Source organism: Zosterops lateralis (genome assembly GCF_965231275.1).
Source record: "Zosterops lateralis genome assembly, chromosome: 8".
Lineage (NCBI taxonomy): Eukaryota > Metazoa > Chordata > Aves > Passeriformes > Zosteropidae > Zosterops > Zosterops lateralis.
Genome location: NC_139768.1, coordinates 29,008,669 through 29,034,013, shown reverse-complemented (window position 1 = coordinate 29,034,013; position 25,345 = coordinate 29,008,669). Strand labels below are relative to the sequence as shown.

Here is a 25,345-nt window from a genome sequence, read left to right as displayed (position 1 = left end):
AGCCCCTTTCAGGACATCATCAAAGACAAACATATACTTTGTGAATAAAAGTAGAAGTAATTTTATAGGTAATGCAGTTCCTGAAAGCCAGTGTACAGTATTACACATATGCAAGTTGTGATTGTCGTGGTTTAACCCTAGCCAGAAGCTAAGTACCATGTAGCTGCTTGCTTATGTGCCCAGTACATTAGAGGGGAAGGGAATCAGGAAAAAAAGGTAAACCCCATGGGCTAAGGACTGTTTAATAATTAAAATAAAATATTCTAATCATTGGAATTAAAAGGGAGAAGGAAGAGAAATAAACCCCCAGAAAAACAAGTGGTGCACAATGCAGTGGCTCACCATGTGCTGGCTGAGGCCCAGCCCAGCCCTGAGCAGCACTTGGCAGCTCCCAGTCAACTCCCCCAGTTTATATATTAGGCATGACCTTTTGGGGTGTGGAGTATCCCTTTGGCCAGTTTGGGTTACCTGTCCTGGCCCTGCTCCCTGGCAGAACATGAGGTCCTGAAACGTCCTCAGTTTTGAGTGAGCACTACCAAGCAACACCTACAACATCAGTGCGCCATCAGCGTTCTCTCAGGGAGTCAGAAACACAGCACTGTACCAGCAACCAGGAAGGAAATTAACTCTATTCCAGCTGAAACCAGGACAATGATGGTATGAATTATTTACTACGAATTGACTGATCTCACCATCAAAAAGTACCTAATGAGGGAAATGGCACACCCAAGAATCCAAATATCTCTTTTCACCTCTGCTCCCAGTTTCAAGCCTTATTTCCCAGTCTGTTTTAAAATGAATTTCTGAGTTACATGTATAGCACATGTAGCTAAATTATAGAACAATATTCTCAGAAACTTGCTGTTTCCACACCAGTTCCTGTTGTTTCTCTGATTTGATCTCACTTCTCAAAGAGAATATATCTGCAGGTCTGAAAGAAGCTAACTTATGGATGGGTGTGTGCTTGAGTCAGAAAACGCTACATCTCTGGAAGATGTGTCATGTCGTTGTAGAGGTGTTATTTACTCCTTAATATCCCAGTCATAGTTTATTTGCTTCTGGGCTTCTGTGTCACTTGAGGCATTATGAGACAAGTAGTAGTAAATTTAGCTGTCTGGGTAAAGGAGCTACTGCTCTCTCAGAGATTACTGTCTTCACAGTCAGTGGAATAAAATAGCCACGTGTGTGATTGCCTCTACAGAGCAATCTGGCACTTGAATGTAGCTGACAATTCAGAATGGTAAATACAAAGTTATGCTCTGTGCGAAGCCAGCAGAGGGTGAGCACTGTGTGTGCAACAGTAACCTTCAGCAGAATTAAATTTATCATGGAAAATTTTAAAACTGCTTGAACTAATTCTTCTCAAACTTATGACTGCTTGTGACCAAAGATTAGAAATGTGGGTGGTTCAAGTGAGAGAGGAGGGGCAGTGTTGCTGTTTTGATCTTTGTAATTAAATTTATGTTCTCTAGCACTGTTTATCATACTGTTGAAATCCATGTTTCTAACTTTATCATGCCTTTTCCTGTGCTTTACATAAAGGAGAATGACTGTTTTTCACAACACCTATGCAGAATCAGGAACAATTAGTTATGGTTAGGTGGGAAAGGAAGAACGAAACGATGCAGTTCTGAAATGTCCATTAATTCAGGGAGCTTAAGCATCAAGGTACCCAACATAAGAAGTTGAAGCTGAGATATAAAATCAGTGCTGTTACATCAGAATATTCTCTTGCCAGCTGGAATTACCTTCTGGAATGTCTCTCACACTTCTAGAAGCAAGGGCCTAGCAGCCTCAAAATTAGGATTTGCAGTAAAAAAGCACAGTATGGTAATAGTACCTGAGCTTTAGCAGCTTTTTGTTTTCAGCTACTTTGTCAGTGGTGAAATTTACTTCTGCATGGGCTCCTAGATGTGCTCAGCATGGGCAGGTGTTCCAGTAACTGTCCTGTGCAACAGGTAGAGTTTACACTTGAGATGGATGTGTTGTGGGGCCTTATGGCTCTCCATGTTTCAGTTCTTGATTCATGGCTATTCCGTAACACTTGAACTTCCTGAATTTGTCACTTCTATTTCAGACACATCTTTTTGACTGTCATGCAAGCTTAGGACAATAATGTAGATTTTTGGTCACTAAATACAGAAGAATGCTTTGTAAAATACTTTCCAGTCTTCTAAGAAAAGTACTTGCGGGTCAGGCTTTCCTTGACTGTCTCCAGTCTCTTGACTGTCTTGACTGATCCAACTGTCTCCACTGAATTTCTCCAGGGGTAAATTTTGTTCTTTTTATTCTCTTATGTGTTTGAAACAGTGCTCCCCACCAGCAACACTATAAATAAAGAACTTTTAATGTTTCTCTTACTATAAAGTTACATTAGTCTTTTAGCTGTAGATCTGAATTTCAGCTAGAAGCCTAATGTAAAAAATCGGAATGGTGGAGAAATGTTTATCTTCTGTAACAGATGCAGTTTGATGACATTTTATTGGCCAATTCTTCTGTAAATAATCCATACCTTTTCCTGCAAAAATATTTTTGGGACAAGGTATGGGAGGAATTTATTTCTCTTGAGGATTTTATAATGCTCCAAAATGCACCCTGCTCTAGGAATTTTGTCAATATTATGTGAGTAAATAAGATTAATACCTTAGTAGTTCTCTTCTACCTTTACCCAGGAAAAGAACTCTTGCCTGACTCAGAAAAGACTGTAAAAAAGCTTAAAAATAGAATGCTACATGCCTTGCTACTTTATTGAAAGAGAAAAAAAAAAAACCCTGCTAGTAGAATTCATGATGCTTTGGTAATATGATTTCAAGCAATGAGTGGATGAGAAATTTCAAGGCACTGGGACATTTTTGATTTTGTTAAAGCTCCCTGAATTCCTGATTAGCTTCAAAACCACTGCTGCTGCTGGTTCTAGTTTGTTTTTTATTTTACAAAGGTATATTCTATTCCTGACATATTTAAATGCTGCACTTGTAAGTGTAATTGGAAAGTGATGTCTTTTACTCAGTACTTTGCAAATTACACAGTATACACACACTCCTTTAAGCCTTCTGATTTGTTCCCCATCTGTAGTCTAAACCTGTAACAGTGATATTTTGGCAGGTCCTAAAAGTAATGTCCTAGACCCTCTGTGAAAACTGCAAATATATGCAAGAAGTATATGATTTCATGGTTGATAGCTTTTGGATGGTAGCATTTAAAAGAACAGAATTCTTCTCTTCCTAATAAGCATAATTAGGGAAGTCTCATCAAGCAGCCAGTGGTGAAACATGCAAACTGTCTTTATTGCCTGTTTCTTAGACTTGGAATCACTGGTGTGTGTTTTCTTGTATGGATCACTTGTGTGCATTCTTCTGCAATTTCTGCAATTACCATTATCCTTCAGCTACACCCTTTTGCTAGAATTTATAAGAAGTGTTTCAGGAAGTGAAAAATATCCATCAAAACCAACCCTGGTAATATTCTTTCTGCCTGTGGTTTATGACCTTAACTCATTGGGGAAACAGAAAAAATGGTAACTAGATTTGTTTAGACGTATTGAAGTAAACCACTAAAATACTTAAGTGGTGTTTGGACAGTAGAAACCTCATGCTGATAGAATCCAGCCTAAACCCACTGAGTTTGTTGTGTTGCAAAAATGCAGGCTTTGCAAGGCAGTTTTTGCTAGCGTGACTAAATCATGTCAGTAAACTGGTGTAAGGTGGTGGTAAGAGGCGCAAGGTCTTACCTTCCTTGAAAAGCTTTCTCTTTCAAAAAATGAGTGGTTCCAAGGTATAAAATACAGAGAATGTAGCACAGTTTGAGTTTTGGTCTTGAATTCATAAAATCCCACTGTTGCTACTGTGCAGAATCACACTGTTCAAAATAAATGGAAAATTGTGTACTGTAATCTTGGGGGGATTGTTAATCCAAATAGGTACACTCTTTGAACAACCTAGTGAAAAAGTAGTGAAGTTACAGGTGCTTCATTCATTTCTGTTTTGTTTAAGCTACTTTATCATCTTTTTAAGACAGACATGTAGCAACTAATTGTGTGGACCTTTTCTTCTTGAATTACTCCCCGAACTGAAGCCCAGAGGAGTCACTGGAAGCTTTTCCTCAACAGTTTCAGAAGGATTTATATCAGGCTCTTAAAACCATAACTGAGTCTTACTTTTGTGTCTAGCTTGCTATGGGATAGAGGTGCAGAAGAGTAAGTTGTAGCTAATAAGGCTGTTTCTCTAAGATCAATGATGATGAGATTAAGCTGCCTTTGATTCTTCTGCTTAATTCTGCTCTATTGGTTTGACAGCCTATAAAGATCAGAGTATGGCTGGTGGCTGCTGTTCTTGTATATAAGCAGTGATTCAGAGACCAGTAACACTAGGCTTTGGCAACTGTGAAAAGGGAAACAAAATCCACTTTGTTTCTCTTCCCCTCACCAGCCCTACCTGACATTTTCTAGCTCTTGTAACTTGAGATCTGTGTTCAAGACTTGCCCTCATGGTCTCTTTATACCACCAACATAAGCAACTCCAAGCAGGGGTAGCACATTCTTGCAGAGATCTCTGTTTGTGTATTGCTCTTGTTGAATTTCTGAAATCTTTGACCAATATTTTAACTTCCAAAATTTGGTCTACATTTTGCCCTCTCCTGTGTATAAATCTACTAGGCTTTTAATAGGTGATTTATGCAATCCTCAAAAGGCAGAAAGAGCATTTATAATGCATGGAAGAAAAAGGGCTGATGCATTTATGTGTGGTTTTTAAAGCTCAATAACTTAGATCAAGAGTTAGAAGCAAATACTGTGTATGTCATTGAAAACCTCCTGCAGTTATAGTATAAAGAGGTTTCAAGTCTCTTGGAAACTCATTACTCAGAGACAAGTGAATTTGGACTGATCTACATAGAGGAGAGATGGAGACTGACAGCCAGCCACCAGGTCAGACAGACAGAAAATCTTCCCCAGCTGACTGTTTGCTATGACTCTTATTTCATCCCACAAAGGAGTTCTTTCCATTCCATTAACATCTGATTAGATGGCAGAAACATTTTAAGAAGCTCTGAACAGTTATGCAGATGCCAGCACTATTACTTCCAGATTCATTCCCTTGCCAAACAGCAAAATGACACAGCCAAGAAGAAATCCTCCTACTAATCAGTTTTTTCTATTTAGCTTTTGTTTGGAATTGTTTTTATAAACTGATTAAATCTTTTGTATCCATGTTGTAGTCCTGAGGATCTAGAAGCGTGGAATATAGCAAATACAAGCTGTTGCAAAATTGTTCCCATTAGAAAAGATTACACATGTGATACAAAACTCTGCTGTAGAACCAATTCTTAAAACAGCCTTGTCCTCTCTGGGTTGGGAATGCAGTGAGCCATAACTCTGCCACTTCTTCCCTTGGGAGACTCTTATATAACTGCTCAGCTGTTTCTCTTGCTGTTCTTCTTATTAAGCCAAAATTTTGTTTTGCTTAATTGTATCCTGCTACACCTAACTTTGCAAACTGGGACTGTTCAAGTGAATCCACTCCCTTTTAAGACCAGACCCATCAGTCTGTAGAAAGAGAAGGGCAAGAGCAAAGACAGTTTATTAGAGTTTAAGGCGCCATCAGAGAGACTGTGACAGCACAAGTGGATAGGCTGGGACATACCTGGCTCGGCTGAGCGCCCTTCCAGCAGCGAGGGACAGCCACACCCGGGGCTTCCTGAGGCTGGGTGCAGCCAGGAGGGCGAGGGCAGGGCTTATTCCCTCTGCGCTGCACTTGTGAGGCGGCTTCAGAGAAACCATGCTCAGTTTCAGGCTTTGCAGTTCCAAAGAAAGATTGACCAACTGTGGACAGTGCAACCAAGGGCTGCTAATACTGTGGGGAAACTGAAACATGAGAGAGACACTGAGGAAGCTGCTTATCTGGCCTGGAGGAGAGAAGGTTAAGAGGGCATCTCATTACTACCTCAGGTACTCACAAGGGGTTATGGGGAAACCAGATCTCACAGTTGTGCGACAAAAGGACAAAAGGCAGCAGTCACAAGTAGCAGGAAGGCAGGTGTAAAGAAAAAAATTTCTCACTGGTTGTAAAAAAAGCCATTTTCCTAGTGAGTGGCTAAGCAATGGAACACGCAGATTGGAGATTCTGGACCGGCTATCCTTAACCAGATCAAGCTTTGAAGCTAGCTGTGCATTGAGGAGGAAGTTGGACTAAATAACCTCTGGAGGACTCTTCCCACCTAAATTGATATTCTGTTTTGGAGTGACATGGAGAAAATCAGGGTCTTGTAATTAACAAGATTAAATCTGGAAGAAGGGAAATGCAAAAGCCAATATCCTATACATAATTAGTCTGAAAACTAAAGCGCTGTCAAAATATAACCCTCTGAAAAAAAGTAGATATTTAGTTTTTATTCCAAATTATAAATATTGGCATTTTACTCCTGTAGATGGTTTCTTTCCTGTTTACTCAGCTGTTCAAAATGTATGCCTATATTAAGCCTTCTATATCCCTTTTCTACTGAAAAAGAATGGGGAAATATAATTCATAAGGCAAACCACTGGTGCTATATATCATTCACAGAATGCTCTAATAAAATCTAGTGCACTGCAGGCTTCTTAACGGATGATGGTCTTGCACTATATTTAGGATTCAATGAAGAACTGGGGAAAAACCTAACAAATAAATTCATAGTGGTCTTTGTTGGTGTCTAATGAACACAGTGAAGGTACCATTGTGCATCATACATGGCTCCATCTCTGAGAATTAAGACAAATGTGGGATTGTAGGAAAAGGGATGCAACTGGCCTAATCAATTTGCATAGCTGGCTGAGAGTAGATGTTGATGTCACTAAATAGAGAGACCTTACATCAAATCCTAACCAAAGGAAGAACAGACTGGGTACAATATACAATAGTTTTGAAAAGAAAGCTAATTAGGAATACATGAGCATTTGGCAAGGGTACATTGCAGCCCTGAATGCAAACCTTTTAATAAGGTTTGCATTAAAAATTGTATTGACAGGAAATGAGTTGAACTTTATTTCAATGTTTATAGAATATATTCTTACATAATTTTATTCAAGGCATTTGTTCTCTTTATGATTTTTTAATGGACAAAATCTAATTAAATATATCCTAATCTATTACAAAAATAGTTAGAAATTATTTTGATCTACCCACATCATTAAAGTCTCTACGCCTAATTGTGGGGGGAAAGTAGACTTCTATGACAGGAGCTGAGTAATTCTGGTATTTTAGTTCACATGAATTAAACTGCTTTAATTCACATGAATTAACTGCTTCCAGTTGGCTGAGACTACACATACAACATAAAATGGGTGGATGGTGAAATCCATAACTGAAGTACCATGTTTTCTGATTTTGGTTGTACAACATCACTCATGTTCACTTTGTATTGTTGAAAGCAAATTTCATGGAGTGTAGAGAGCACCTTCTTTCCCTGTGAAGTTGCCTTATGCAATATGGAGCTCATACAGGACAATTTAACTTCTTTCGTTTTACTTAATTCCTTGTGCCTTTAAATTATTTCCACTAATATTTTTTAATCTAAACTTGCTCCTAAAGTCTTCTAATATGAAAGGCCCCTGCATTCAAGGATAAGGGAGAGAGAGAAGCTCTAGGATGTCCTGTTTGGTTTCAGGTTTGGTCAGTCCCAGGCGGTCTCTGCAATGTCAGACCTGCCCTCTTTTAGTAAGCAAGTTCAGTTCTGTAACTGTCCCTGCTGAGTGTTGTTGGTGTAGCTTGTCATAGGAAACTGCATTTGTGCTTGGGTGTTACTACCTAAAGCAGTAGGTAAATAATCTCAGTTGTCCTGAATTAAAAGCTTGAGTGGGTCCTCAGAGGGAGTGAAGAGCCACGTCACTACATTTTTGGATTTTCTTTTTAAGCAGACTGTACCTAGACCTCTAATACAGGGAACAGCCTCTTGCTTCCACATAGCCCTTGGGTCTGGGATGTAGGCTTTCTCAGAATGCTGATAAACAGAAATGTAGACTCTAAACCCTAGAGTTACCATGCTTAGATTATTAGTCCTCTGCAGAGGAAGGACACTTAGATTGTAATGGGGTGAGAACCATGGGCTCCCCTTCCAGAAGAGTTTGTCAAAAAAGCTAAACCAAGTGCTTGTAGAACCTTCCTCCTGTTCTTCCTGTTATGCTTGACTGGTATTTTTTCAACCTGTCTCCTCCTGAGCCTTTCTCTGGTGTCTCAGAAGTGCAGAGGATGGAAGGGCCTGAGGGCACTGAGCTTTAGTGTTTCTGAGCTGGTAGAAAGTTTCTTAAGGAGTTCTGCTAACACTGCATGTTGGAGCAGCCTCTGGAATTAAACTGACTCTCAAGATCCAGGAGTAGAAAGGTTATTTGTAAACTCACTTACAGTCTATGCACAACTGATGCTCTCTCCTGATGTTTTTTAATCATCTGAGTAATATAGTCTCAAAATCAAAAGGTTAGTTTAGCCCCAGAGTAAAAAATAATAGATTGGAACATATGGGGATGTGAATTTACATTTGTGCTTTCAAATGCATTTTGAAATTTAGCAAAACTAAGATAATTCTAAGTAGAATTCTCCACGGGAGTGAATGCATTTTTTAATTATTATTTTAGTCTTTTTAAAATCCAGTTGTTCTCTCAGTTGTGAGATAGTGTTTAAAGCACATAACTGAGCTGCAGTGACAGAGCTCACTTGGCAGCCCATAAACATGTTTTGGAAAGCTGTATTGACTTGGCAAAAGCAGAGTGTAGTTAAATGCTACCATGGTCCAATGCCATGTCCTTTAGGATTGCTTGCAAAGACAGAGCTTATTCCCTTCTTCCTTTCCCTCTAGCTGTTATTCCTCCCTGAAAACAAACAAATGAAAATGAAAAATCCAAGTTGGCTACCTGGAATACTTAAACATCCAAATGAGTAAAACTTTACCATTTGTGGATTTTTAATGTTTATGCAAAGTCAATGGAAATAGTTGTGGTTTATTACTGTGCTTTCTTGTACCAAAGCCTAGAAACTGTCAGTTGCTCTACACCCTATTAGAGATGCATTCCAACCACTTCTCAGTGTGTCACTCAAGTTTATGGTCAAAACTCAACTGTTTGTTTAAAAAGTTTGGGAAAATGTAAATACGTTTCCATACAGGATTATGTATCAGAGAACAGAGAACTTCTGGTTGTCCTGGGATTTTATTTATACTTTGCTGGAAAAGCTGCAATCTAAGTTACGTAAGACGTTTTACATTTGTGGTGGGAAAGCACTGAATGGTAAAAATTGCTGTAGATGGTCATTAAAATGGAAATGAATATAGTAGCATGTACCTATTTCCACAGCAGCAGAAGCCTTTATCACCCTTTGATGAAACAGTAAAAAGGAGAGAAACTTGAGACCTTTTCTTTATCCCCATCAAAAGCAACACTCTCTCTCTTTTTCCAATTTTAACCACCTGACTAATCTTTGTCATTGCTGTATTCTGCTGAATTTACTATTGTGCACCAAAAATAACTTTCTTCCTGTCCTCTTCCCTTTATTTTTTTTTGTAGAAAAGCTCTGTAAAGAGGTGGGAATTAGATCTAAAGGTTTGTGGGGTTTTTTATTGGCTTGGTTTGGATTTTTTTTGAATCACAGTCCAACACTTCTTGAGTCAATGGCAAGTCTGGTTGTTTTGTATCAGTTTTCTCTCACTTTATGTTAACTTACCTGTTCTCACATTAGCACTCACTGTTTGCAGCAGTAAAAGTCTCGGTATTTTTAATAGAGACATGGGTTCTAGCTCTTATTTGTCTTTAGAAAGTGATCATTTAGACTGTAGAAAAAAGGTACCAATAAGGAATTAAAAATTGCTGTACTGAAACAGTTTAGTAAAAGGAATACCTTTTGTATAACACGGCTTTGCTCAGCCTCCTGAATTGAGTGGGATGAACATGATGTTTTTTGTTTTCCTAAAAACTGTGTGTCTGAGAAACAGGTGAATACATGGAGTTGTTGTTCTTGCACAGAATGAAAAATTTAGCCCTCATTTGTGGAGAAGAAAAATTCCCATAGAACTTGAAACTTAAGAAACAGAAAGTAATTATACTATACATTTTAAATCAGTTGAATTTTTTTTTTTTTTTGACTGCATTATCAACTTGATATTTCTTTGCTTGTAAGTAAATGTCGGAGTGAGAGTTGTTTTAGTTTCTGATGCATTTGTCTTGTCCATCCAAACTGTGCAAAGCTAGGAGAGGAATACTTTAATATTTGCCATGATGCACGTTGTTCTTCTGCCCCTAATAGCCTCCTTTGATATGAAGTTGCAAACTGTAATTTGTCCTGACATAGATGTACTCAACTGAAAATTGTTGCAGTCAGACCTGGTTAATGTAAGTTTGGCTTCTGGGTATTTGAAAAATGTAAGTAATTGACTATAACCAAATGCATTTGGATACTGTTAACCTGTTACTAGTACAGATAACTGTTCTTGTAAGTGGGGTTTTAAGCAACTTCATAATATTTTTCAAAAAATTACTGTCTTAATGCTACGATACTGTGCAGTGTGTGAGTCCAGATTGCTGTAAGAGAGTATTTTTTGAATAGTGACTACTTTTTAAATAGTCACAGCTATGTCAAAAACTATCCTTAGCTGCAGCAGTTGTGCCCATGCCCCTTACTGGTTTGTTGATGTCAAGTGGTGAACCAAGAGCCAGAGACCAGTGTTTTAGCACAGAGCAGGGTCTGCATTGTAACACACAGGGTCTTGAGCTGCTTTCACTGGTTTGAAAACACCAAGTCTAGATTGTCACTGTAGAAGAAGGTGAGGCTGTGGTATAATTGTGATATGTGTGTTTTAAATGAAGACTTCAAACACTAGCGAGAATAGAGAGAAGTGATTTCAAAAGATATCAGCAGCGCCTGCAGTAAGAAATCGCATGCCCAACTTAGGGCATCATCCAGGGAGGCTTTCAGGACCTTTGCACTGTGTATGTATTAACAATATTTACAGTGTATACATATAAAGATTGCGTATGGGAGGTGTTGCTTTGTTTTCAAGTTGTTTCGTGTCCGAGCTTTTACCATGCCAGGCCATGGCAGAAAGTCTCCGCCGGAGGCCGTGGGGCAGGGGCGGGATGCGTCCCGGAGATCCCGGCCGTGGGGCAGGGGCGGGACCGTCCCGGAGATCCCGGCCGTGGGGCAGGGGCGGGACCGTCCCGGAGATCCCGGCCGTGGGGCAGGGGCGGGATGCGTCCCGGAGATCCCGGCCGTGGGGCAGGGGCGGGATGCGTCCGGCGATCCCGGCCGCGGGTCGCTCCGTCGGGCGGGCGTGCGGGGGCGGCTCCATCCTCCGCCCCTTTACGCGCGGCCGCGGTTTCATGAATGAAATCCAATCGCTGCGCTAAAATTAGACCGCGGGGCTGGCACGTCACGGCTGCCGCCGCCCGAGTCAGCGCCGCAGGGCGGGCCGGGCCGGGCCGGGCCGGGCGGGGACCCCGCGGCGGGGCCGGGCGGGCGGAGCAGCGCCGGCGGCAATGCCGCCTCCCTGCCGGGCCGCGCCGGCTCCGGGCGCTGCCCCGCCGCCGTGAGGAGCAGCGGGAAAGGGGCGCGGCGGCGGCCGCCACCCCCTCCGCTGCCGCGGGCCCGGGGCCAGCCCCGCTGCACGCACCCCGGCCGCCGGGCATCCCGCCCTCCCGGGTAGGTCCCGCGTCGCCCGGGCGCGATCGTGCTCCGAGCTGCCGGCGTGCGGTTCCGCAGGGGGGCGGGGGGCGGCGCCCCACGAGTCCCGTTTGCCCGCAGGTGCTCTCCCGCCCCGTCGGGGGAGAGCAGGAGGTGGTGGCATCCTCCCCTCCTCCGGGGACAGAGAGGGCTGAGTCCTTGATGAAACAGATCTGTCTGGCTTCTTTTTCCAGCGAGGCCACGAGGTGCAAGGCAAAAATAGAGGGGTGTGATGTGTACGGGAAGCACAAACGTCCTGGCGCTTGGTACCTCTGAGTGTCATTTAGTACAAACCCGAAGGATATCTTTTCCCCCTCTTTTTTCCCCTCCCCTTTCTTTCCCCTTACAGTGTCTGTGGAGTCTGCTGTGAGTTGCTCTGACAACAGCAGGAGGCTGTTGGGGGGGTCTTGTGGCACAGATTATCAGGTGTCTATGTCGGGACCTATTTGTGGGCCATGGGAAGGGACTGTAGACACAAACAGTAGTAGATTTTTCATTTGTTTAGTCAAACTTTAGTGGGTATTGTGGTATCTGACATCTAGAGCAAGGAGAAATCCGTCACTGGACATACCGAGGCAGACTAGGTGGAGGACTTGCTGTCTATTGGTCAAGACACTACTCTGAAGGCAACAATATACTTGTTTTAAAAAGGATAATAATAAAGAAAGCCCTTGAGGCTCTGCATATGGTCACAGCAAGAGCAAGGAAGTGATGCCAGAATAGTCTCAATGACTTTGTTCATCCTCCGTTTGTGTACTATTTCAGGACACACAGCTGACTTGAAGCCAAATGTTCAGCTTGAGCTGTAATAGCTTGAGCTGTAATAGAAGCTGAGGTGGAAATTAGCTTTTCCAGTGTGCTTAAGGGGGTCCTTCAGCTGCTGGTCTTTCTAGGCAAAAATAATGCATGTGGGGAGAAACTTACCACTGTTAGGATTACACTGAAGAGTTGTCATGACATGTAGTAATATTTCAGTACATGGTATATTTCAGGATCAGGAGCCACACTTCATGAAAACTGAATGGCTTCAGTTCTTTTCAGTAGTTTTCTAGGTCCTCTTCCATTAGGTTATGATTTCTTTTTATGTGTGTTGCATTTGCACGTCTGATTCTATCTCTCAGATATACAATGTATCTACACACTATTAACAGAAGAAAAAAAAAAAGTGAGTTCAGTATTTGTACCAGGGTTCTTTATCTAAGTGATGTAATACTTAAGGAGCATAAGATCTGGGACAGGCTCAGATACACAGAGGTATGTTTATCCAAGAAGAAATAAACATCAGTTTTAGCTCTGGGAAGCTTTCTAAAACTCCTGCCCTTTTAAAACTCCAAGCTTCATAAATACTGCAAAGCATTAGGCTGAGAGGAGGAGCTGATCACTTGACTCGTAAATCCTGATGTTTGATTCTTTGTTAATACATTTTATTTGCTGGAAAAATGCTTAAGTCCTGTATCCAGATGTTAGTGTGTGCTAGAGGGGACCGAAGGACAGAGAAGCCTTGAAGGAGGAGAAGCAAAGGAGCAACAGGTGTTTGACATCCTCCTCCCTTTCTCCCTTCCATCCTGCTAGAGAAGTACACAAACACTGTAGAGCAAAGTATGCGCTTGGGAAGGAAGAAAAGGAAATGCTCAGGCTGCCTTGCTGCATATACAGCAGACTTGCAGAGCAGCTCAGAGACTGGGTGATTGTATCCTTGGATCACTGATTGGATTTCCATAAAAGAGCTCAAGATTTTCTGCTGAAGGAACGAGTGGTGCATGAGCTATAATTGGTGCACCTGCAGTGTGTGTGGTCATAGCTGGGACTCTTTGCAATGCAGACAGGTCATGAAACAAAAATATGGATTCCCTTTGCCTCCCATCCAACACTATGCTGCTTTTCTGTTTTCCTCTCCTCTCTGTCTGACATGAGACCCAAGAAAACAATTTCTTTCTTCTTTTTAAATTACTTTTTTCTTTGCAAAATAGTCTCTGTGTGGGATTATACATTACAAGTAAACCCCACATCTATGTTCCTCCTGCACTGTTCTGTTAATGTTGCTGGACTTGCATTTGAGAATAAGTGCAGAACTTGACCCATGATCTGAAAATAGCATTTACCTGAAGTCTGCCATCCTGGAGTGTTTGCTGTTCCAGTCAGTGTTTAGGTTCTTGGGTGGGTTTTTCCTGCTGTCATGAGGTCTCACACTCCTTTGGTAGTTTCCTAGTGGTAATAATGTCTGGGAATTAATAAAATTACATATAATGTCTTTCTAAGATCACTGATTAACAAAGAAGAGAATGCATAAGAAATGTCACACAAAGTTCAAGACGCAAGTGCCTGATTCTGTCTTTTGGAATGAGAACAAGTACAGAAAGGGAATTCAACAGCTCTCTGTGCTAGAAGGTCACCAGTGTCTCTGGAATATTCTTTGTTTGTAGCTCTAGTGAAACTCGATAAATATTTTCCCCACAGAAATGCACAGAAGTTGAGAGAACGCCTTATTTGGTGGTTATTGTTGTTACTCTTGCAGTACTGTTGGGAACAGCATACAGTGTCAACACGTGTTTTATGCATGGGTACAATCATTAACGACCCCTACTACAGCATCTGTAGTTTAATACTTTACAAGCATCTTAATTACATAAGAGTAAAATCAGGCCTTTCATGGAGTTTATTACAGTGAAACTTAACAGTGTTGAGTCAGACTTTTCCAAGGACCCATCTTCTTTTAATCTTTGAGTTTTATATGTTATCCCAGATACTCTTGGGCAGTATGGCATGGCAGTCACTAGGGGTTCAGCTTTGCCCCAGTTATGTTGATCCAAATACCAAAGCAGGAATCAGAGCACCTGATGCTCTGCCTACAGTGATGGTTTATGTGATGCAGTAGAGCAGGGGACCTGGGAATAAAAAAATTGGTGCTGAGGGTCCAGTGTCCACATTGCACACAGCTCAGGGACAAAAGATGTTACTTCAGACTGCCTTTAATCTGGTCCCATGGACTGAATGCTTATCACAGGTGGGTGGCACACAGTCCACTTCCAAATTCAGTTTATGCACTCTGGCTGCACCTGATGTGAACCAAACCATGGAATATTTGCTTCAAAAATGTATTCTTGAGCTGAATTAACATGGTATTAGTGGTGCACCCTCATTCAGCTCCTGCAGCATGATTTTCTGTTGCAGAAGGAGGACTGATCTGAGGACTTCATGCATTTTATGGATGGCTGCTTTAAAAAGTGCCAGCTGTTTGGTGATGGTTATCACCATCAATGGGTATTGTCCATTCTTCAGGTACTTGGTTCTCAGCCACTTTTATTCATGTCAGCCACAGTTAATTTCAGTTTGTGATGATGTGACAGATTACGACCCACAGCAATGCCAGATCTTGGTCACTGCCTGGTCCCTTGTGTCTGCTATGATTATCTCTGGTGAGTGGAATGAATAGCCAGTTGTAGCTGGGTATATCTGGAATCCTTACAAGATACATAGGCAAAGCTAAAGTGCCAGCCTTAAATCAGTCATGTACCAGCTGTAGGGATGTTTCCCCCTTTCCAGGTCCACTATGGGCAGTTTTCCACATCTCTGTGCATACCAAGAAAGAAGCAAAAGGAGGCACAAGAGACTGCCTTGTGTAGTGGCTTGTTCTTGGGGTAGACTCTGGAATACTGGTGACAGGAGGAGAGGCAGTGCTGCAGGCTCTGCCACCGTATAAAAACTCTCATCCCAGATTCCCACACATGAGGTTTCTGAAATGGTTAAATGTCCTTCACCTGCCATGTGGATTAATTTCTAGGGCGATGATCTCATCACAAAGGCTATCCCAAGGTATGTCACAGGTCAAAATAATATGTAAGCTGCTCAGTGTAATCAACCTGTTGATTTCTGCCCTTCAGGTCTTCCAGAACTTGTCAGATAATTGACATAGCTCAAGTCTAATGCTGAACTCTGCATTTGGGTCTCTATTTGGTCTGATAGACTGAGCGTTTATAACACAAAACCAGGTCCTTTTGAGCTGCTTTTTTTTTTTTTTTTTTTTTTTTTTTTTTTTTTTTTTTTTTTTTTAAGCGGTTCAGAAGAATCTGTTATTGGACCTAAAATTGAATATTTTCATTCTTAGCTATTGCGCTGTCTGCCCTCAGCAGAGGGCAGTCTGTTTTACACATTGTTATGTGGGAAGAATTTGTATTTTACTAGTATCTCTGATTTTTGGGCATCTGAGGAAATGCTCATTCTTACTGATGAAAAGTTTTTGTGTCATCACAGAGGTAGGTTGGGCTTGACAAAGGATCCCAATAATTAACAGCAACAAACAAATTTGGAGTCCTGCGGGCAGCGAAAGAGCAGAGTGACAGGCATCTGATGCTGCAAACAGGGAGTTGTTATTCTCTGTCTCTCCAATTTCTGTGAGGGTTGTGGTGATCATTTAACTGAAAAGTTTTCTAGCAAACTTCTTAGAGACATTTATTCTATCTTCAACTTTACATCATCATTAATGGCTGCTCCTTTCATTTCTGTGTCAAGCCATGGCAAATTTTTCATTTCCTTTAAAACTTGAAGGATAGAGTGGGGATTATGGCAGCTGAATGGGAGCTTCTGAGAACTTGTGTCTTTAAAAAGAGGTAGCATCCAGAAATGAATCTGGTGCTTATTATTCAAAAGCTGACATGAAAGAAGTTGGTTCAGGCAAGCCAAGTGGAGTCTCTCTTGATGACTGTCTCAGTGTTTAATTTCTCCAGCTTTATCAAATTTTAGCAGCATTCTGAGGGATTTATTTCTTTGTTTATTTCTTAGGTACTGGTCCTAAGATATCCCTAAGATCCTAAGATATGGAAGAAAAAGGATAGAACCAGGTTCTGCCCTTGTGGAAGAGAAAGGTGTTTCCATTGACCTGCACTCTTGTGGGCAGCAACAGACAGGGTTATCTCATTTATCACCTTGTGCAGTAAAAAATTTCTTTCAGCTGCTCTTCTCTTTCTACCCCTGGGAGAGCCCAGGGTCTCACATTTGCAGTCAGGGCAGCTTTAGAATATAAGGGGTTTTCTCCTTCCCCAGTCATTGGTGTATCCGTTGTTTTCTGCTGATGGACCAGGTAGGGTAAATAGGTGATAAATTCCAGCGTTAATCTTGAATTTCTTCCTTCTGAGGTAGTCTCTTCAGTCTTTCCATGTAAACTGCCAAAACTTTATGTAATAGCAATAGGGTAATGCTGCTTCATCCTGGACAAGAATCCAGCCTGATATGGCTCATGTCCAACTTTGTCCCCAGGTGACCTAGTGATCCGATCCCACCTTCAGTCTTACCAGCCTTTGTCACCAGCTAGTTCTTTGATGCTGACCAGGAGGAGTTTTCCTTTTGAAACCAGCCTCCTCAACAGGCCTCCTATGATTTAATAAAATAGTAATATTAATGTACACCTTGTAAAAATTGTTTTGTGATGGTCTTTCAGCAGCTGGTGGTTTATGTGTTGCTTGATCCCATGTTGTGATTAGCTTCACAAATATACTTGGTGTAGCACTAAGTTAATTGAATAAATTGATGCAAACCACAAAACAGCCTTTTGGCCCTTAAGCTTTCCCCAAATCAGAGCTGTCTGTGAATTCTACACTCTTGCATGAGTGAACAGCAAGTTCCCCCTGTTTTGTCCCCTGGCATATCTGTGTTATTCCACTAAAGATTCTGAAACAACACATGGCAGGTTATATATTGAGAACGAACATTTCACATGCTTATTCTGGCTCATGTGCTCGTTGGTCCCTGCCAGCGTGCTGGTTGGTGCCTTGGGATTCTGCACTGCAAGGTAGAGATTTCAGTGCCTGAAGAACTTGGCATTTTGTATCTCCTTTTCCAGTTTCCATGGTTGCAAGCAGTAATTTTGCAACTTGGGTATGAAGGCAAGAGTGTTGCATAGTCTTGTAAATTTTTTTATATTCTTTTTGACATGTTATTTCCTAATGGCTCTCTGAAGGAGTCACTCCAAAACTACACTAAAAAATACATCTCCAGAATAGATTGCAATATGGAGTAGCTACAAATGCACTTTCATATTGTTTCAGGAAAGTGTGTTTTTTGGGGATAATTGTTGATGAGCTTACTGCCTTACTGGTGGCCTGAGTTTTTCAGATCATTCTCATGCCCACCATTCATATTAAGTTATATTAGACTGTGGTTTCTCTTTCCATTAGATTTCTTTAGTAAAATTGTGACATTTTAATTGTGGTTCCCACCCCTTTTGTTTAAAGGAATTCCTGCATGTTTGGTCAGATTACTTGACACAGGTTGAAAAAAAATTGGTTTTTTCCCCATGGAATAGCTTGAAGAAAAACTCCACTGAGCAGACAAGGTTCTTACATGCTGTCATTCTGAACTGTCATCTGAAGAGTTTGCTCTTAGCACAAGAGCTAAGTAAAATGCTTGCTTTGAGGGGTCTTATAAGTACAGAGCTAAGAAGTAAATGGCTGCAAGATCACCCCATAATCACTGATTAATGTAGACACTCTTAGTGATTTGTTTGTGGTGTTTGTGATTTGTTTGTCCTGAAGAGAAAAGGATTGATAATTAGCTACTGTTCTTTGAAATAAATCTTGGTTATGTTTTGTATATACTAAGTGAGGATTTTAAACATCTGGACATTTCAAAATGGACATTTAGAGATCCACAGGGGTGGATTCCTGATCCTCCACAGGCAACTCACTATTTGGTTTGGATCTTCATCTACCTTGTTTCTAGCAGAGAGAAATGCGATCATAGCTTTATATATATTAAACTGCATTTTAAAAACAAATTCATGGTTATGATCTGGTTATCTATTGCATATTAATACACCTACACTAATACAGAGAGTTAGAGGGAGTTTGTTTGTCTGTTGTGTTTAATCTGTGTACCAATGGACTCAATAATCAAGTGATGTGCTTCATCTACAGATCTTCTGGAAAATTTTTGTAGAAAGGGAGTGTTTCATTATTGTGGCTGACCAGCTTGCATGCTATGGGCAACCACAACTGTTTTATAATGATAATAATAACAACTAATTTAGCAATGAGGGAAAACTAAATGAAAACCCAAGCACCCCACAGCAATTTGAGGTGAAGCAACAGAAAAAGAAGTTGGCACCCATAACCATCTGCAAGCTGTGGTTCAGAACAGTAGCCTTATATTTCTTTGGAAATAAATCAGCTTTATTTGGAATATTTCTTAACTGCTAATCAAGTGAATGAATTAAATGGTTTTATGTTAGATCTTGAGTCTGCTCACATCTCCTGCTTTTTTGGCTGCCTGTGTCTTCTCTTCATCTGCAAACAATCACAGGTGACAATGTAAAAATAGAACATCCTAAGAGATTTTTGAGATCCTGTGTTATTCTTACGGGTATCTTTTTCCATTTCCATCCATCTGCTCATCTTTCTTTAGAACTAGATTAAGCAGCTGAATTTTGTGCTTCTTTCTTTTGGAAACGGTGATTTCTGATCAGACCTTTTCCCTGGTAGGTTCCTTGCTGCCCTTCATTTGATGGCCTTTTTGTCTTTGTCTTTTTTGTCAGTGCCCTTTCTGGAACTGGACACACTTCTAGTAACTTTCCTCATCGTTTTACCCTGCTTTGTTTTGCTGGTAAACTAAACTATTGCAGGTTGTAGGTTGGTTTTAGCAAGTTTTTTGTTGATCCTAGAATGTTATGCCTTTTTTTTTAATCATTATATATGCTGCTTTGTTCTTGTCTAACCAGTTCAGTTTCAGTTCCAGTTGGTCTCCCCAGATATTACCAGACTTTCAGACCTCAAATCTAGTTGTCTTATTGTTGTTTTTATTTTAATTCTAGTTTTGCAAATACATGTTCAGCATTTTTAATCAGTGTGATGATATAATAGGTTTAGCACCAGCTTAACCTAGAGGCTACCTTAAAAAAACGAACTGTGGCTGTATTTTTTATATCTTGTATATATTCCTGGCTGTAATCATTCCAGTAGCCAGAAGGCATCTGGCTACATTTGTAAGCATTTAATCAACTTGTTTTGCTAATTGTTTGTACTGTAATTTGTTGTTAGCATCTGGTTTTACTTGAGGTGTCTAAATATCTGTCTGGGCTTCTGTCTGTCAGTCTCTTCAGAAGCTATTTCTGCTTTAATCCCTTCCTGAAAACTAGTGAACAGTATTAAAATAATCTGCATTTTTAATAGTAACCTTATGGATACTGGAGAGTATTTAAGAACTTTCCTTAACATAGCCACAGAGCTCTACTTCTGTTTTTATTGCCAGTTTATTTTAATCTCTGTCCTGTACAGTATTGAGTCATGCTAAAAATATCTTCATTAGATTGCCATTGATCTACAGCAGGGCACTCAGGCATGCTGTGTCCTAGTCCTGTGATAACTTTGCTTTAATTAAGTTATTAAGTATATTGGAAAATTCAAACCCCAGTAATCTGTGGTTTTGTTGTTCTTTTTTTCATGTGTCCCTTTTCTAGGATTTTCAGATAGTTGCATTGATTTATCTAGTTACTATTATTTGGATTTGCCTGTTAATTTTAAACTGGCTTTGTTATAGTCTTGGAAATTTTTTAAGATTCCAGACTCTGTAGTTAATACATATTTTGTGAGTGATTGAAGCATATTTTTGCAGAACTATCACTTCAGAACTTTGGAAGAATTTTAAAATCAAACTGTTATATAATACCCAGCTAATCTGTGTAACAGCATTTTAATGGAATATTGGGTTGGAAGAAAAATTGATTTGGCATCTCTGCTTGGTAGTTTTAAACCAACCAGACACACTGGCTAGCTATGCTCCATCACTTTGCTTTCTAGCCTTGTAAGCATTTCCATATTCCATCTGTGATGTCTAGTCCATGCATGAATAAAATATGAAGTCATTTAATACCACATAATATGTCAAGGGGGCTGCTGTTTATTCTCAGACTTGAAACTTTAAGATCACGTGCTGAAAGCTCTCGGGGGTTTGCTACTCATTTGGGGCCCTGCCTGTGAGGCTGGGGTGTATGAACATGCCTTATTCTCTGTAGTGTGAAAAAAAAAATGGCTCTTGGTTCTCTTCTTGTGTTTGGAATCACAGAGGGGGTACAGAGCCCATGGCCATCCCAGGTATCAGCCTCCTGGGAGCTTACATCCAGCAGGCAGCTGGGGCTGGATGGCAGACAGGGAACTGGAAGCCTCTGGAGTGCTTTACCTCAAGACTAGCAGCCTCTCAGGATGCAGGTTACAAGCCAGGTGAAGGGATGAAGGCTGTCTCTTAATAGCTTTGTGTTCTTACCAGTCCAAACCCCTGTGCCAACGCAGCAGGTTGGTATCACGAGGCCGTGAGGGTTCACGTGTGCTTGATCCTCTGGGGGTGTGTGGTCAAAGCCATGTTCTTTGCTCTGCATCTGGCAGATTGCAGAGCTCTGCTTGTGCAACCGTGCACTTGTGCCAGGATGCGAAGTGTCTGTGCCCACGTTTCAGTCTCCAGTAGGATAACTTCAAAATGTATTCCTCTCTACCGCAGCATGTCCAGAAGCATTCAGTGTCTGTGGAAACATCAGTGTGACACAGTAGTCGCAAATATCACTCTTGCACCTTGTCTATGTCATCCCTAACTCCTCTCTCCCCACGTAAATAAAGATTACAAATGTGCCTTAGACATTAAAGTTGTTAGCACACAGTCCATACTCAAAATTTTATATAAATGGGTAGCCTTCAGTTCCAAAAAAGACTTTTGTTTCTTGGTGCACATCAGTTTAAAAAATGAAAAAGAATACAGTTAAAATCAGTGTTTGACTAATAGTTAGTAAACATGTTTTTTCTTAAATCAAAACATACTAGCCCTGACAGTGAAAAATGGACACCAAAATAGCTTGACTCTGTTATTTTAAACAGCCCAACAGGTAATATATAGTCTATGTTTAAGTGCAAATGAGATGTGAATATTAAAAAAGGCATTAAAACAAGTAATTGGATTTCTTTATCTGTAGTGCTTTCTTCTCAAAAAAGAGGACACTATCACTATAGATGATGACCTGTGTTTTGTCAATTAAATTGCTGTAGGTTTCTTGCTGAAATAATTACTAGGCAAGCCTTCCTGAGAAGGTTTGTGACTTGCATTTTCCCTTTTCTGCCTCCTTGATTACAATTCCCTGGCAGAGACCAGATTGCTCAGCAGACTGCTAGACATTAGAAAACCAAATTCAGAGATATCAAGCTATGATCCCACATATGAAAATGGCAGACTGTAGTAAACATGCATGAGTTAGTTTTAGTTTTTCAAATACCCATTTTTTCCAGCTTGCCTTTGTATCCAGGCATTTGTTCAATATATTGCCATAGAATATTTAAGGAAATAGTTTCAATAATAACTTTCCATGAGGATACTATCTTCAAAAATCTTTTTCTCTTCACTTCCCATTTCACGTCAAAAAGAATTTCTAGGTATAGGTAAGTATATTTGCAAGTTCCTGCTTGGCTCTTTGGTTTGTTTTAGTCCACGATTTGTACAAACTTCTCCTTGGACAACTAAGAGTGTGTGATGCTTGCAGGATATAATGGGAATTGTGGTTTTGTAGCAAACAGTCTCTGGAGTCATCTTACAAGTGAGTTTGATTGTGTGCTAAAGCCATCTGTGTGACTTGCTGTTAGCAATATTGTCTGGACAGCCCTAAATCAAATCCTGAATGGGCAGGATTGCAGAAGGCAGGTTTATACTGGTATCCTTCAGGTTGAACCCACTGATGGCCAGGCTTTTTTTCCTCCTGGCATAAAAAGTATTAGGAAGAAGTGAGTTTATGCTAGCTGTCTTGTTTCACCAAGATCTGTCTTCTGCAAACAGGCTTGTGTTTACAGAAACCAAAGTGAAAATAGCATGTGAGCAGCAGAAAGCTGCTGTGGTCCAAATAGTTGTGTATTTGCATAACCGAGCAGTATTTAAAGGGCTGGCTGGCTTACTTTGGGACAATTTACTTCACACTTTCCCTTAAGAGTTTGTTGTCTCCAGGCATCTGTCAAGAAGTGGAAGTAAAAGGCTCTGATTCTAAACAGCACTGTTTTCACACAGAAGTAAAAAATTAGTTTGACTGTCTCGTTCCAGTTTTCAATAAATGGACATTGACATGGACTACGAAAGACCCAACGTTGAAACTATCAAGTGTGTGGTGGTTGGAGATAATGCAGTGGGAAAGACTCGTCTGATCTGTGCCAGAGCCTGCAACACAACCTTGACTCAGTATCAGCTGCTGGCAACGCACGTCCCAACCGTCTGGGCCATTGACCAGTACCGTGTCTGCCAGGAGGTAAGGACTGCAGGTGTGCAAAGTGTGCAGCACATGCTGGGAGGTGCTGCTATTGTTTATTGGCAAGCCTTTCCTTGCCAGGATGCTGCAATGAGCTCGCAAGTATTTTATGAGTGACCTCTACTGCAGCCATGGTCTGGTACACCTCTCTTCTAAAGTAATTTCTCAAACCTATTTTTAGGGTGATAAATATTCTGCCTGTTTTATGCATCATTTGGTATTCTGCCTGTTTTACTACATCATTTGGTAAAAAACTGCTGGAGATAGACCCTTGACCTAGTATGTTTTGGACCTTTTGATGGGATGAATTAGAAAAGTAATTGTTTGATGGAGGGAAAGAGAATGTTCTGTGTGTTCTGTTCTAGGTCCTTGAACGCTCAAGAGATGTTGTGGATGAAGTGAGTGTTTCCCTCAGGCTGTGGGATACTTTTGGGGACCACCACAAAGACAGGCGCTTTGCTTATGGAAGGTAAATTGATCCAAGCAAAATTTTAAGAAATACTTGCATTCAAATTTTAGGGTAGAAATTAATTGCAAATCTGAATTTTGAAAAGCAAGGACTTAACAATCACGGGTATTCATGTTCCTGCCCACTGCAAAGAGGATTATCTGCTGCAAGGATTAAAAAGATACAAATATTTAAAAAGCAGCATAGTTTTACTATGCTACATTTCCTTGAACAGCCTGCTAAGCTCTGTCAACAACTGTTGTCCTATTTTGAATTTTAAAGAACAGTCTCCAAAATAAGATTGTAGTTTCACAAAATTGAACATGTGCATTCTCTACCTGTATGAGCAGTATTTAATATAATTGCCTAACAAGCAACAAACAAGGAGAGATGTTGGAAAATATCACTCTCACGCAATGAAATATTTATTTTATTAAAGCCTGTGATGTTGAATGGGCAGCTAACCTCTTGAGAGCAGAGCCAGATTCATGAAAGATGAGGCTCTTCCATATTTCCTTAATTAAAGCTGAGGGTTTTCTTCTATAAATATAAAATGTCTGTTAGCGAATCAATTAACCCTGAAAATTCTGAAAAATACACACATAATAAATATATATTTAAATTAATGTGATCTAGATTTTTCCAGCATGTATTATATATGCATGTGTATATATATCTGTATGTAAAAGTTCAGCATAGTTTCAACAAGGACTGAAGCCAGTGATAGTCTTTCTGGTTTGTTTAATTAGATCTGACCTTGTGGCAGTACAGACAGCAGAACAGCTGTATTAGGCACATACTGAGCTGAAGGTGGGTTTTGGACATATATTTTCATAACTCACATTTGAGAGGTCTCAGTTCTCACACATTTTTTCACCTTGTTGAACCTTTTCATAACCTTTTCATATCTGCTTCAGTCCCTGCAGTTGGTCAGACCTTCGCAGACAGACACATTTTTTTTCCAGCTGGGAATGCCCTTTGTAGAGTGTCAGCCCCAGCTTTCTATTGCATGTGGCCAAAATGTACTGTCCTGCTGTTTTTATTCTCTCTGTGCTGCCTGATGACACAAGTGACTTTGAAGGAGGATGGTCTTTTCTATTCTCTACCCCTTAGAAATGCTGTAGAGGGTTCTGCTGGTTAAATCCACCCATTAAATTTTCAGGCTGTAGAACTCTGTGTGTTTTTACAAACCCTCCTTTGTGTACAGCACTGTGTTAGTTGAGTTTTCAAAGTCATGAATTACCTGGAATTTTCTGTCGGCAGTTAAAGTGGCAACACATCTGGGCTGTACATCTGTATGTAAATAAGCTTTGTGAGAGAAGTTACAGACTTTAAGGTAATATTTACTGTAATATTTCATGCTACTGGAAGATGTCCATAGATACTGTTTTACCTTTTGGCAGCGGTGTGGAGCCTGCATTGATAAATTTGGATGTAACTTCATGTTTCCACTCACTGTTCCACTTTGATGTGGCCTCCCGATATTCTGCAACAGATACTGTGTCACTGAGAAGATTACTGGAGATTAGGAGAACAGAATCAGGCATGTTCTGAACCCTGATCCCACATTTACTGACAGGACTGGAGAGGGAGGAAACAACATACTTAGATTCTAATCCTGCAAACACCAAGGAGGACGTGAATAACTTGAGATCTCGAGGATTAAGCGTATGAACACAGTGATTCATTTGTGATGTTAGCAGAACTGAACTTGTGTAGAATGAGGTTTGCTATATTCTAATTAGCTTTAAAAGGCTGTTCTGGAAGCTTGCTCTCCTATTAGTCATTTTTCTGCAAGTCTATTAATGAGGAAAGTAACTGGAAACTCTAAAGAAATACTTTATAAATAGAATTTCAGTTTTAAAATGTTGTGATTGTAAGCACTGCTTAGGTACTTGGTTGTTTTAAAAATGTTAATGTTGCATTTAAAGCAGGCTGTTTAGTATTTTATCTGGGTTGGCATTT

The 25,345-nt window shown here is 40.4% G+C and overlaps 1 protein-coding gene across 2 annotated transcripts in view; it reads left to right on the top strand.

Moving 5' to 3' along the window:
- RHOBTB1 (Rho related BTB domain containing 1) overlaps window positions 1-25,345 on the top strand; it is a 50,029-nt gene that overhangs the window by 6,173 nt on the left and 18,511 nt on the right. The window contains exons 3-4 of one of the 2 annotated variants that reach the window (XM_083865995.1): window positions 22,731-22,932; window positions 23,298-23,401. In XM_083865995.1, the coding sequence (XP_083722121.1) occupies window positions 22,741-22,932; window positions 23,298-23,401 (296 nt within the window). In that variant the 5' untranslated portion in view covers window positions 22,731-22,740. Of the gene's footprint in view, window positions 1-22,593; window positions 22,933-23,297; window positions 23,402-25,345 lie in introns of those variants that run through there. The other variant, XM_083865994.1, reaches the window with a different exon arrangement.